Below are 13,197 nucleotides of genomic sequence, written 5' to 3'. Positions count from 1 at the left end.
CAAATGTACACACTAGTAGTTATGTACACGTACATGTATGATGTACTGTATGCCGGGCTGTTTTAATGTGTATGTACACAAGTTGACCAGATTCATGGAGAACATTCTATATGGTATAGATATAGTACATACAGGCTGACCAGATCAGAGGAGAATTTTCTAGGTGGTATACAATGTAGCTATACAGTACATGCATGTAACAGGAAATACATTATAGCTCACTCAATCTAGAATGATTTCACCCATTCCAGAAAGTTCTGGGAAGTGCTAACATATTTGGCTGAGTGAGGCACTGTCCCTGTAGCCCAATGTGATTGGTAGTTATTCTTGGCAATGATGTTTTGTACATAGTTAGGCAGTGAGTCATCCAAGTTTCCTGGAACTTGGACTGGCTAGTAGGTTGGAGAGAGTTATAGAATGTGCTAGAAGGGGGTGAATGGATAGTATATAAACCAGAGAAATTCTGCAGTAGGCAGAGTACCCAACACCTCTGCTCTGAGAGTTACGTCACTTCTGGCTCTGAAGCGACTTGTTATAGTCAGTCCTGTGTTACCTGCTGACCTGTTATGTTTGTGGAGATAAGGCCTGGGAGACATTTTGCCTGCACAGAATTAATGTGCCTTCATTGGACTCCATATTTTATGTCAAAGGACATTGCTACGGAAAAGCTGTGACGGGCTGGATTCTTAGCTGGACAATATTAAGTGAATCATCATTCAACGCATCAACTGGACGTGGTCGTCACAACATTTGGACTCTGCACGTTTCGCCGTGGACGTATATCGTGGATTTTACCCCAGATCTATACCGTGGACTATCGTAACCTGTGCCTCTGGAGTTACGTCAGAGGAATCATTCATCGGTGCATCGCGGATCATTCGTTTGTGCATCGAGCATCGTATTTGGACATTTCCAGGGATATTGCGTGTAATGCGTACGTAAGTGATTCCATTACTGACTTATATTTGTTTCTATTGATCATTATTGTACTGATGTGAAACCGATTACCAGTCTGTACCTACAATATCACTGTTAATAAACCGCCTGAACATCAGTTGATTGTTTCTTTTGTGCGATCATTCTCGGAGTGATTTTGGTCGTAACAGGGAGATTCTGAAAGAGCAGGTTAAGCTTTAAAATGCTGTGTAAGTTATTTAAACGGACTCTCCCAAGCTATCTAAATATTGGAAAGAAAGCACACACACTGGAAAAGTGTGCACTGAGGAAAGACGCTCTGAAGTGTAGGGTCTATTCAAGCACTTAATCTGATTGTGAGCTGGCTGTGTGCAATGAATGGGACAAAAAACAGGATGTAAAGCTTCATGCCAACAACAACGAAGAGATTATCACATTAAGCTGAAATTGATCGCACTATATCAACACATTCTATCCATGACTAATGGCAACTTTCAAAGCAGTAGCATTATCCTTTCAAAAGTATTTAGAGTTGAAAGTGAAGTGTAAAGGGTTTCTAAGAAATGGAAAGGGAACTCTATATTAAAGACACACATTATCACGATGTTCTCCAAAAGTGTTCTAGAAAAACTGCTAAAAAGCAATTTCCTATTTGTTTCGTGATCCCAGACTTTAGCATAATGAAGAAGAAGGGTTGCTCTTTCAGAAAACATGGGAAACTCAAGATTTACTATGTTGACCTGTTTAACCTATTTGAGTCCTCACACAAAATCAGTGCGTGCAACTTTTTGTTGGTTTTCTGAAGTAGTCACATTTGATTTATCCATACAGTTGAGTTTCATAAGATAAGAACTGCATAATAATAACTATGTGACTGTCCTTCTGTCTGATTACTACCACTCATTTGTCAAAGGTTGGTCATAACCTCAATTTTTAGTTTTACTTTCAGTCAAATATGCCCAAATACTAAAATAAATGTGTTTCATGTCAAACTAATAATCTCTTGATAAACAGGGCCCATTTTTTTTCGATGACTAAGATTCAAACTACCCACTTTTCTATGATGACTCAACAACTCACCTCTTCATCATACTGGATGTCTTTGAGCTGGTTGAGCCAGACATGAGTGATCTGATAGTGGCAGTTCCAGCCTGCTTTGCCGCCAATGTGGCCTCCAGTGTTCATCTGGAGGGCTGTAATCAGCCTCCGCAGAATCTGACGGACCTGGTTCACATTGTACTTCGTTTCAAGGGCTAAAGGGGCAAGAAATTAGGCTGTTTACTTATCTTTTAGTCTAGGCTTGCATATTGCACTATAAAATCACATGGAATGTGTAGTTTATGCAAAGGCAAACTTTCATTGAGAAAATTACAGAAATAACCTAATATTCCTTTATACAGACATCTTTCAGACAGGAGACAATCTACACCACGTGGTCATACTGATATTTGACTTTGATTATAAAGGTGACTATTAGAAATCCCACACAAAAGGGAATAGTTTTAGATGGTTGCAAAGACTTGAGTGTTTTGTGGAATAAAAGTTGACAGCTTTATTGAAAGAGCAAAAATTTTAACCAAAAGGTATCTTTGTAGTAAACTTATCAAATTCCCACAACTGAGAAATGCAGTTTCTTGTTTGTTAATGATTTTAAAACAGAATGTCTCTGTGACAATGCTTCTCAATTCTAGATAATGTGTCAGTCATGCAGACAGTGGCTGAATGAGTAACACAGGGTAAGCCAACCATTGTATTGGTTGAAATGTTCTTGCGTATAGGTCACCTTCGAATCCTACTCCCTCCCTCTTTTGATGTACAATTGGCTGTAGTGTAGACAAAATATTTCTAGGAAAAATTTTTTATTGACTGGTTATTCTCTTCTTCTTTTTTTTAATTGAATAATCACATGTTACATGGGTTTCATCCAAGACCACCAAGGGAGTGCAGAAGCTCCAGGTAAATGAAAAAACAACTCACCAACATTGACAGCTTCTTCCACAATGGAGAAGAGGCTCTTCAGAGCAGATCCACTCAGAGAAGAGTAATGATTCTGGATGACCAGGTCCAAAAACTTGTCAGAAACAATGTAAGCAAAAATGTTAGAACATGTAAAACATTGGTACATGATATTGTTTGGGTCAAGCCTGCCTTCATTCTATGCACAGATGTTTGTTTGTTTGTTTGTTTGTTTGTTGTTGTTTTTTGCTTTTTAGTTTTTTTTTTTAAAGAACTTTGAGGGTCATTTACCAGTCATGTCTTTTCGTGCACAAAGGGCCAGAATCATGCATCCCATATTTGAAATGTGTGTCAGTGTCATGCTAAAAAAACAACAAACAAACAAACAAACATACACACAAACAAACAAAATTAAAGATGAAATGTGGCATGGCGCCACTTTGCACAAATATCTATATTCTTTTAATCTAATATATTCTATCATTCCATCACCCTAGCAAAAATGCCTGCCATGCTTGGTGACAAACCTGACCATTTGTCTTTAATGAGCATGTGAAAATGGAGAAAAGTGAAAATTTGAGCCAGGCAGCCATATTCTGGGACACGTAAAAGTACAACCACTGCATTTTGTGTGGCTGTGTGGCTTTTACCAGATATTCATTGACTTTTATGAGTAAAGAAGAGCATAGTGGATGAAGTGTCATACTCAAGCTCATATACTGTATTCCTCAATGGCACAGGATGTACATCTATATACTAAAGGGCATGTCATGTGCAATTCTACCCATGACAGCGGTCGTCATAGGAACATTTTTCATCCCTTTCCAGTATCCTTCAGATCAGATAACTCATTACTATTCATGAATTGTCTTTTTAAATTCGCTTACTGGAAAGTTATTTCCTCACTCCCAACGGTGGATGCATATGATGAGAGAAATAGAAGCCACTCACCCGACACACATAATTGAATCTGCTAAGCTGATGAAGAGCAGAACAAAAATCTAGTTTCAGAAGAACTTCACCAACTGTGATATACTGTGTTTTCTAGAAAGAAAAAAAAATAGAGACAAAATGATAAAGGTCACCTCATTTCACCAATTACAAAGGTATATTAATATTTCAATACTAATCCTCTGTATTCTTTGTTAAAAATTCATTCAGAACAAAATTTAAGGACACTGAGTAAGTATGGAGCTGGAAATTCATAACTACACACACTTCATAGCGCAAACAACTGAACCTTCATATAATATAAGATATATATTTCTGTCACCACAGCAGTAAATAATACTTCTGTGTGATTGCCCTGATGATCAAAAGAAAGAATTTAGAATTCTACACATTATTTCATATACCATAAGTATAATCTTTGCAAGAATTTCAATTTGAATTTCTATTATCTGTTACAGAAGAAATACAAAATAAAGTAATGAAGGAAAGGAGAAACAAACTATTTTACCTCTCTTCCTCTTCCCTTTGGCAAAAATATATACTGGGAAAGTTTGCGAACTGTGAAGGAAAACAAAACAGAATCACATAGATGTCATCGTTAATCCCAAACCATTTGCCATACATAATGGGTATGAAAAATATGAGCTATAAAAAGGCTTGGCACAAACATTTCTTATTGATGGCCCATTTGGGCTACTAAAATCATCAAGGTTTGGTTTTTGGTGGCCTGAAGAAACTACATAAAAACATGGAAAAAAATTAACCATTTAATAAAACATTAAAATAATGAAATACACCACGATAACAATGTAAGCTTGGCCAGTATGATTAAGAACTTTAAATACCACATGCTGTGAGTACGAAGAAAGAACTAGAAATGTCGCTGTGGCAACTGATACCCTTCTGCCATAAAGCATTATTCTCCAATAGGACTGTAGTACATCTTGATAATGTGAGATGACAATTTCACAAGACTGGCAAAAAATTGAAATGACATGTTTGAAAGCTTGAAGGCACAACCCCAAAAGGGTTTGTGTTCTGATATACATTCCATGAACAAGATTTCATTAAGACAGCTTAATTGTTTCAGGGAGCAAGTATTCAGGAATTTGAGCACTTTCACTTGACCCCATGGCAAATATATCCTTCAAATAGTCATTAACTAACAATTTCCAATTTTCATGACAACCCAGCTACCACAAAACGTTTTTGTCAAGTGCACTAGTCTTTGTCTTAATAGATGTTCACAAAATGTTTTATTAGGTCCGCTAATTTTTTGTCATTTCTACACATCCACAAAATGTTTTTATTACGTCTGCTAGTCTTCGTCATTTTTAAACATCCACAAAACGTTTCTATTAGGCCTGTCTGCTATGTCTTTGTCATTTGTTTCTATATCATGAATAGCCATGCATATTTATCAATATTCAAGTATGAAAATCTAAAATTTGAAAACTAGTGGAAATAGATAGAAGACATTGAAATCTAAAGTATCAATGCTGGGTTCAAACATTCTGTTTAAAAAAATGTACTTGTTCAGTTATTCACAATTGTGCTTTACGTAAGAAGAGGTATTTTAATATTTTAATAGACCTAATTAGGTTTGATGATTTAATTTCAGAAGCCATGTCTTCAAGCATCACGACATTTTTGCCAATATACAGAAGAATGTGATACAGATACATCAGATACAGACAGATACATCAGATGGATCAAAAGACCAACATCAGAACACCGGCACAGCAGTTCAAAGCACGAAGTAAAATCGCACATAAAACCTCATCAATTTCAATATTCCGAGCTGAACAATTAGCTATATTATTAGCAGTAGATTGGATTGAAGGGAATAAAACAACTGAGTCAGTTATTTTTTGTGATTCTTTGAGCGTTCTGTGTGTGATTTGAAAGATTTAAAGACACCCCCTTTTACTACTGAGATAATTAAGACAGAAACTGTATGCACTAACAAGAACAACAAATTCAAGGCAATTTTGAATGGATCCCCTATCACTGTTGAAAACATGGTTGCGTTTATCTAACCCCTGAAAATGCCTAAAACGTGGTTGGATCGTGATTCTGCCTCAGAATTTTTTTTAGATAAACGGAGCCTTTGACAGATACTACATGTTCTCTAAATGTACTGGAAAGGGTCATATGACTTTTTTTTAAAAATTTGAGACATTTTTGAATGTTCTAGATGACTTTAAAAGGTTTTCTGGATGTTTGCAAAATGTCCACAGAACGTTTTGAATATTCTTGTCTATTCTTGTCTATGTCTGTAAAATCCAAAAGGTTTTCAGCAGGTCCTTAAAAATTCTGAAAAGTTTTCATTGTTTGCTTTTTTAAACATTTAAAAGTAATCATTTATCGAATGCAAGTTATCAATTTTCTAAAAACATGCCATGGAATAGATTTGGCGAATCACAAATGTGAGCGACAAGATCCCTTTAAAAAACAAATTAGCTACAATGTTGTTGGTAAGTGCTAAGGTTCAGGTATACTTACATGTAGGACGTTTACTTCTCTTCCAGAACTGTGTATTTGAGAGGTCACCATCTCGGCTCTGGTCCCACATCACTCTCTCCTGGTTGACCTCAGAAGCTAGCTGCCAGTTCTTGGCTAACAACCTACATGTACAGGGCAGAATGGAGAGAATAAGCAATACCTGGTAATGATGACAAGGCCAAATTCTATGTTTGGGTGAGCAACTTTCATTTGTGACTAGACCTATATTCATATCAGTGCTTCGTGTGGCAAACGACAAATTGTGTCGAAAAAAACACACAACTTTTTCAGTTATAATTTGCTAGGTTTGAATACTCACATCACACTTGGAAGCATAGTCATGTTGAACAGCTACTCTCAAATTATTCCCAAGAAACAGCGAAAAAAAAAAAATCCAGCAAATAAACCCAAACAGAACAAAAAACAAAGGAAAAAGACAGACAGGTACTGCCCAGGTGTGCTGGAAAGTGTTACATCGCCTTCCAACCAGTAGTGCAAGTAAATGAGAGCTATTATGCATTACGTCATTGTGCAGGTACATGTACAGCCACTGACTGAAACAAACACCCACACTACCATGGACTACATATCAGTTCTGCTTGTGGTATAGTAATACATTGTAGGTAGTGATTGCAACTATATATAATACAACAGTCAAAAGATAGCAACTGAATGATCACACACTAGTACATTACATCACTCAAGCACCTCTAGGCTCTGTAAATCCCTCTTTTATACACCTACCTGTTGTAGCTATGCTGTGCAATGCAGTGTCGGTATGAATGAAGGACCTCTGAACAGCACAGTTCTAAAGACCATCATACCAAATTTGGTTGCATGGAGTCTTGGTCATGTCAGATTGTCTTTAGTACTCATATTCTTGCAACACACAAAACAACTCATATGAAAGAAAAACGGCTTGCTCCATGTCCATATTTGGGCATGCTGAGTATACTCAGTTTGGAAGAATTACAGCGCATGGCAGAGTGAATATTGATCCTCGCATTGTGCAATGTAAACAAGGTCTGCTTGTCTTCTATTCAGACTGCATACATGCTGGCCAATTAAATATGTCGGGTAGATCTGTAGAACATCTATCCCATCTTTATACATTGCGTGTATGTTTTTGACAAAGTGATCAAGAATATATCTAAATGGACAATGTGATGAAAAAAAGTATAAGGTATTTAATAGAGCAAGGTTTGTTGATAAGTTGATGTGCATGTTGTGTAGCTGTCCTTATTTGAAAAGCCAGTAGGTTGAGACTATCAGTTAGATCTAAAGATAGACAGTGATGTCAACCATGATCCCACAGGATTGATACCCTGGAACCAAGCTGTATCGCTGTATCTGACTGTCTGCATATACTTTCCAACTATACTCTTCTCTTTGGTGGTAGACTACTGCTTTTGAGAGATTTCACTCGCCTACCAATTTTAAAAGAAATCTACTATTCTTTTGCTTATCTGTCACTCAAACAAATGATAGAGCAAATTAAGATGAAAATACTACATTCAATCAGTTCACTTCTTAAAATGGAAAAGCTCCCTTGGGTGGGAGGGGATGTGTGATAGGTCTAAATTATAGGCCTATATATCTCTTCCCATACCCTCCCCCTTCTGTCCGCGGTCATCCCACAAGACCAACACCCATGAGTCCTACAGCCCACGAGTTGCACACTAGGCAAATAAAGCCCATGAGACCCACACTAGGTAAAAACAGCCCACGAGTTCGACAGATACAGCACAAGGTTTAATGTGTCGGTCTTGTGGGCCTGTTTTCTTAAGCCCCCGTTCCACTATGCCGTTCTCGCTACGATTTGACAATTTTCTCAGGTCGGGAAGGATCGGGTAAAACCTGAGCCGATCTGGACACAGTACGATGTTAGAACGCTCTAAGTACGCTGCAGTTACGACTACCAAGTGCTTGCTACGCTCTTACTACGATGATCGGGAATTAGACATTGCGATCTCTGCCGCTGCCGGTACGCTTTAGAACGATGTAGCTACGCTGTTAGTGCGATGTTGCCGATGTTATCCGATCAATGCACGCTGTATCTACGCTCTGAACGATCTATACGATTTTATCACGCTGTTACCCCGTTCAGAGAGCTGAAAAGTGCCCGATGTGCCCCGATGTGCCCCGATGTACCCCGATTCGACTGTGGGTCAGCAGTCAGTCAACATATTAGCATGCAGAACCGAAGATATATACTGTGGACCTCGAAGATTCATTCTTCTTTTTTTTACTTTTGATTTTCAAAGTTGTTGTTGCTTCGTTATTCTCACTACTCTTTCTTCATCAGCGAGCCCGTGCTTCTGTGCCTCCAGTGCCCTGGTTATGACCCACCATTTCCCTCTCCTCTCCCCTCCCCCCCCCCCCCCCCCCCCTTGTCCACCTCGGACTTACTACCTTCTTCACTACTATATCTTTCTATCCTCTCATCAATTTTTTTCCTTACAAGAGAGCCGCCACGTGTTTGTTAATGTGCGTCCGTATGTGTGCATGTATGTGTGTATTACTCTGTCTGTCTTTTTTTTTGCTACCGCTTAGGGAAATTTGTTGTTGTTGTTTTTTGCAATTATATATTTTTCTCTATGAGGGGACTGCATTCTAATACTACAAGCTCTGCTTTTTAGCAGTCCCCTCCATTTCCAGCAATATTTTGTATGCATTTACCACAGTGACGTAACTGTTATTTGTATCTCTGTTGATAATTTGCCTGTATCTCTTTTACAATGTTATTCTGTTCATCGCATTGTGGTACTGATTTCATGACGTCTGTGTATATGAGCGTTTCTTTGTATTTTTTATTATTTGTTTGTTGGAAGTGAAATAAATCAACTTGAACTTGAAGAGCCTCCTCAACTCACGGTTCTTTTGCAGCAATGCATTGTATAAACAAAGACGTGCTGATTTTTTAAAAGGATTTTTCTTGATGTCCTTGCTTTTATAGTCCGTCTTCCTCCAGTTGTAGATGATTTCATATTCTTCCAAATTCTGCTATGTCCTCTTCCTCCTCTTTCAGCATCACGTGCAGTCTCTCTTTCTTCGCCTTTTGGGTAGCTGCTTCGCTGCTTTCTTCTCTTCTTTTTCTTCATGTCTTCTTCTTCTTCGAAAATTATAGCTAAAATTACTTCCCGTTCTTGTGCCGATGTTGCTACGCTCAGAAAGACCTTGTTACGCTCATCCCGCTGCGTTTACGCCGTCATTACGCTCTCCCCGCTGCGTTTACGCTGTCACTACGCTCTCCACGCTTGCCGTACAATTAAAAATATGTCAGTTTTGATCGGGGAGATCGGGAAGAAATTTTGAACCGGTTCAAAATTTCTTCCCGATCTGAAAAACTGCCCGCTCCAACCCCGACCTCCACACGCTGCTGCTACGATGCTTCCGATCCCCGTACGCTTTTGCCGCTCTCTCCCGATCTGCTAGATCGGGACAGATCGGGGTCCAAATCGTGATAGTGGAACGGGGGCTTTAGTGTCAAACTCATGAGCTATTATGACTCATGGGCTGTATCAACTCGTAGGCTGTATGACTCATGGGTTTTGGTCTCATGACATGCACCCTTCTGTCTCGACCGAAAGATCGGTCTGTATCTGTCCGTCGGGGAATGTTCCGCGGAGACTGCGTCTGGCTTCACGGATCCCCTCCGTATACGGAGGACAGCGTTAATGGCAAAAAATAAAAGACTCCTCCGGACAGACGGATCTTTCTGTCTACCTTCTGTCCATCTCCATGGACTTATAGTACGTACTGCACATCAGTGAAGATGCACATAAATTTATGCAAAAAAAAAAAGAAGAAGAAGAGGTGAACAAATACCACAAACTATAAGCCATTTACATTGTTCTTGAATATTCATTTTTCTTAACCCTAACCAGGCCGCGCTTTTTTGGGTGTTCTGTGGCCGGGGAGGGGTTGATTCAACCCCCTCCCCCTCCCCCGAGATCTTGGCCATCGATCGCGCAATCGCCATGAAATTTGGCACATGCATTACCTGTGGCGCATTCTACCAAGCTATACAAAAAGAAATGAAAATTTTTGTCATAATAATTAATTATGCTAATACAGTACTCTCCGCATAATCGGGTAGGCTCGAGCAGAGCGTTTCTTACCCGATTAAGCGGAGTACCCGATTAACAGAAGAACACGTCTCGCTCACAACTGACACACACAATAAGTACATGTATTTTACACTGCACCAAACACCTACACTGTATGCTTAACACGCGTGCTTGCACGGCACATTATACATACCTTACTTTCTCAGTCACGAACACTAATTTACACTCTTTTTATGGACAGATAAATCGTCAGAAAACTTTGTCGTTTGACTATAGACTCTTCGCTAACATGCAGGCGTTTTCCGAAATGAACACATCTCTTTGCGTATACACTAGTCACGTAGAACGTCGGGTTACTTTTCAAGAAGTGACCGGGGAAAAGCAAAATTATGGAGCTGGTCCATGGCCTAATTTACGTTGCAGGCTTCTCGTATTGTGAATGTTGCTGCGGAGCAAGGGATGAGCGCAAGTGTGTTCAATTCCTGTCTGTTTATGTAGTTGTGAGTGCCAGCTACATGTGTAATGTTCGTTTAGGTGTGACAAGTCGCTATATGCTGGTACATGTGTTTTCATGTTTAATCACTCGCAAATTGATCGGTCTTCTCTGCAAATTGAGCAGAGAATGCGATTAGCCGCGGAAAATTTGACATTCCTAATTTCCTAAAGTGTTATTTCTGAGATAAAATGTGGGTAGAAATTAGATTAGAAGACAATTATACCCGTTTATGCGGAGAGGCAACCCGATTATCAGGTAGTTTTAATGTGCATTGGAACTGATTTTGAATTTACTACCCAATTAAACGGAGTACCCGTTTAAGCGATACCCGATTACGCGGAGAGTACTGTATATGCATAAAATCATACATTTTGCTCTAAATCAGAAATTAAAGCCCCTAGAATCCTAATTTTTGGTGAAAACATTATTTGTAGCATTCCTAACAATGTACTTGAAAAAAAAAATGGTATCAAAATCAATTTCTTATGTATTTTATTGTTTTATGAATTTCTTATGCATTTCCTTGTTTTTTCGACCTTTTGTTTTATCATTTTTTTTTCTGCAAGATTTATGACAGAACCTATTTCAAGCATAATTATGCTAAAATTAATTAGTTTCAGCCTATGAAAGTGAAAATAATCATATCTTTATGAATACGAAAAGAAAACTCCATTTGCATAGACTTTATACACAAAATCACGTTTTTGAGCCATTTTCGGTCAGACAGGCATGTATAAAACGTCATGCAGCGTCGTAACGGTATGCGGGATTTTTGTGAAAATGGTGTCAAAAGATGCACAAGACCTGAAAGTACAAAGTCAGCGAAAGGCGCAGTCAAAAAATTTCGCGCGGCGGAGTAGTCGCAAAAAATGTCAATTATTATGACGAAAATTCCCCCCCCCACCCTTTTTAGGGTTAAGTTTTGATGTAAAATGTTCCTTAATTAAGTCAAGTCAGCCCCAAAAAAGGTTTGCACCATATTGTTGTATTTGCAAAAAACTCCACAACCGCCATCTCCACTGTGAAGACACAAACATAGAAAGAGATGTAACAAAAGCTGTAGCAGTAATCGCATTCTAGCCTTTTGATGAGACCCTCTTGCTGTATGGTATGCCTATGGGCGAGGGAAGTGTGCCCAGCTGAGTGCCATACCCCTTTACCGTGGTACTCAATCACCATCATACAGTGAGAGGGCCTTGTCAAAAGGCTACTACTGTAAAAGTGGATATTTTCGCGTTACTAATTTTTCGCGCTTGGCCGGGTTGGAAGAGTTTTGCGTGTTTTTAATTCCGCGGAATCAAGACATCACGCACAGGCACATATGGCAAGCCAAAAATATTCGCGTGCTTTTATTTTTGCGCTAGTTTCTGGTTGCGCGAAATGCGCGAAAATTTGAACACCGCGAAAATTTCCATTGTTACAGTAGTATGTGCATTTGAGATTGTTTCGCTTACCTCATGTGAATGCTGGCAATGGCAATATCCTCTGCGTGTGTGTGTGTGTGTGTGTTAGAGTGTGTGTGTGCATGTAAGCAGGGAGGTGTCCCACCTCCCTGATGTAAGGGTGTGTTTTGTGCGTGCACTCAGCTCTGTTTTGAGTTCTTCCACTGTTGTGCTTTCTCCATGTGATCCTCTGCAAAGTGAGAGCAGGGAGGTGGGACCTGGTAAGAGTGTGCAGAAAAGTAGAACAGTTGTCACACACACAGGTGTACAATGTGTATGTGGATACTCAGTGTGTGTGTGTGTGTGTGTGTGTGTGTAACAGCCACACATGTTCTGATTGCAATGATTTTTTGGGATACCATAATGCATTTTTGTTTTCATTTGAGATTATTTTTGTTCCAAAATTACAACAAAAAATCACCAAATATCTTTTTAATTGGTGATCAGGCTAAAGTCAAGAAAGGCCATCAGCTCCAATTCGTGAAAGTTTCATGCTGCGAATGCTTTACATCTTATGGAAATTGAAAATGTGTAAGAATAAAAATCCTTATGTTTAGAACATGAAGACTTCCCTAAAAGGATTCACCTAGTATGGTATTTTGGCACCACTTACTATTATACTAAATGCCAGAACCCCCTCTGGCTGTGAAGTTTGTGGGACTGAAATCATGATGTTATTTTGGAGATGCACTGGGCAGCTCCAGAGAACTGATACATTCATTCTGCATATATAGTGCAGGAAGATGGTGTTGCAAGCAAAAATTTTGGAAATTAAAAAGAGTATCTTCTGCATAATATCCTTCTTTACCATACTTTGCAGAGCATGATTGTGTTACATTCAATTGTACATATTTTTCTTTGG

At 38.9% G+C, this 13,197-nt stretch overlaps 1 protein-coding gene across 2 annotated transcripts in view; it reads right to left on the bottom strand.

Annotated features, from left to right (window-relative positions):
* LOC139731736 (F-box only protein 32-like) overlaps positions 1-13,197 on the bottom strand; it is a 30,705-nt gene that overhangs the window by 13,084 nt on the left and 4,424 nt on the right. The window contains exons 1-6 of one of the 2 annotated variants that reach the window (XM_071642617.1): positions 7,072-7,201; positions 6,328-6,449; positions 4,331-4,380; positions 3,823-3,915; positions 2,893-2,986; positions 1,996-2,168 (exon numbers count right to left, since the gene is read on the bottom strand). In XM_071642617.1, coding sequence (XP_071498718.1) covers positions 1,996-2,168; positions 2,893-2,986; positions 3,823-3,915; positions 4,331-4,380; positions 6,328-6,397 — 480 coding nt within the window. In that variant the 5' untranslated portion in view covers positions 6,398-6,449; positions 7,072-7,201. Of the gene's footprint in view, positions 1-1,995; positions 2,169-2,892; positions 2,987-3,822; positions 3,916-4,330; positions 4,381-6,327; positions 6,450-7,071; positions 7,202-13,197 lie in introns of those variants that run through there. The other variant, XM_071642616.1, reaches the window with a different exon arrangement.

Source organism: Diadema antillarum, unplaced genomic scaffold, assembly GCF_040938485.1.
Source record: "Diadema antillarum isolate AM-2024a unplaced genomic scaffold, OU_Dant_1.0 seq00000383_RagTag, whole genome shotgun sequence".
Classification (NCBI taxonomy): domain Eukaryota; kingdom Metazoa; phylum Echinodermata; class Echinoidea; order Diadematoida; family Diadematidae; genus Diadema; species Diadema antillarum.
The sequence above is the reverse complement of the archived record's forward strand: the minus strand, read 5'-3'. Positions and strand labels throughout refer to the sequence as shown.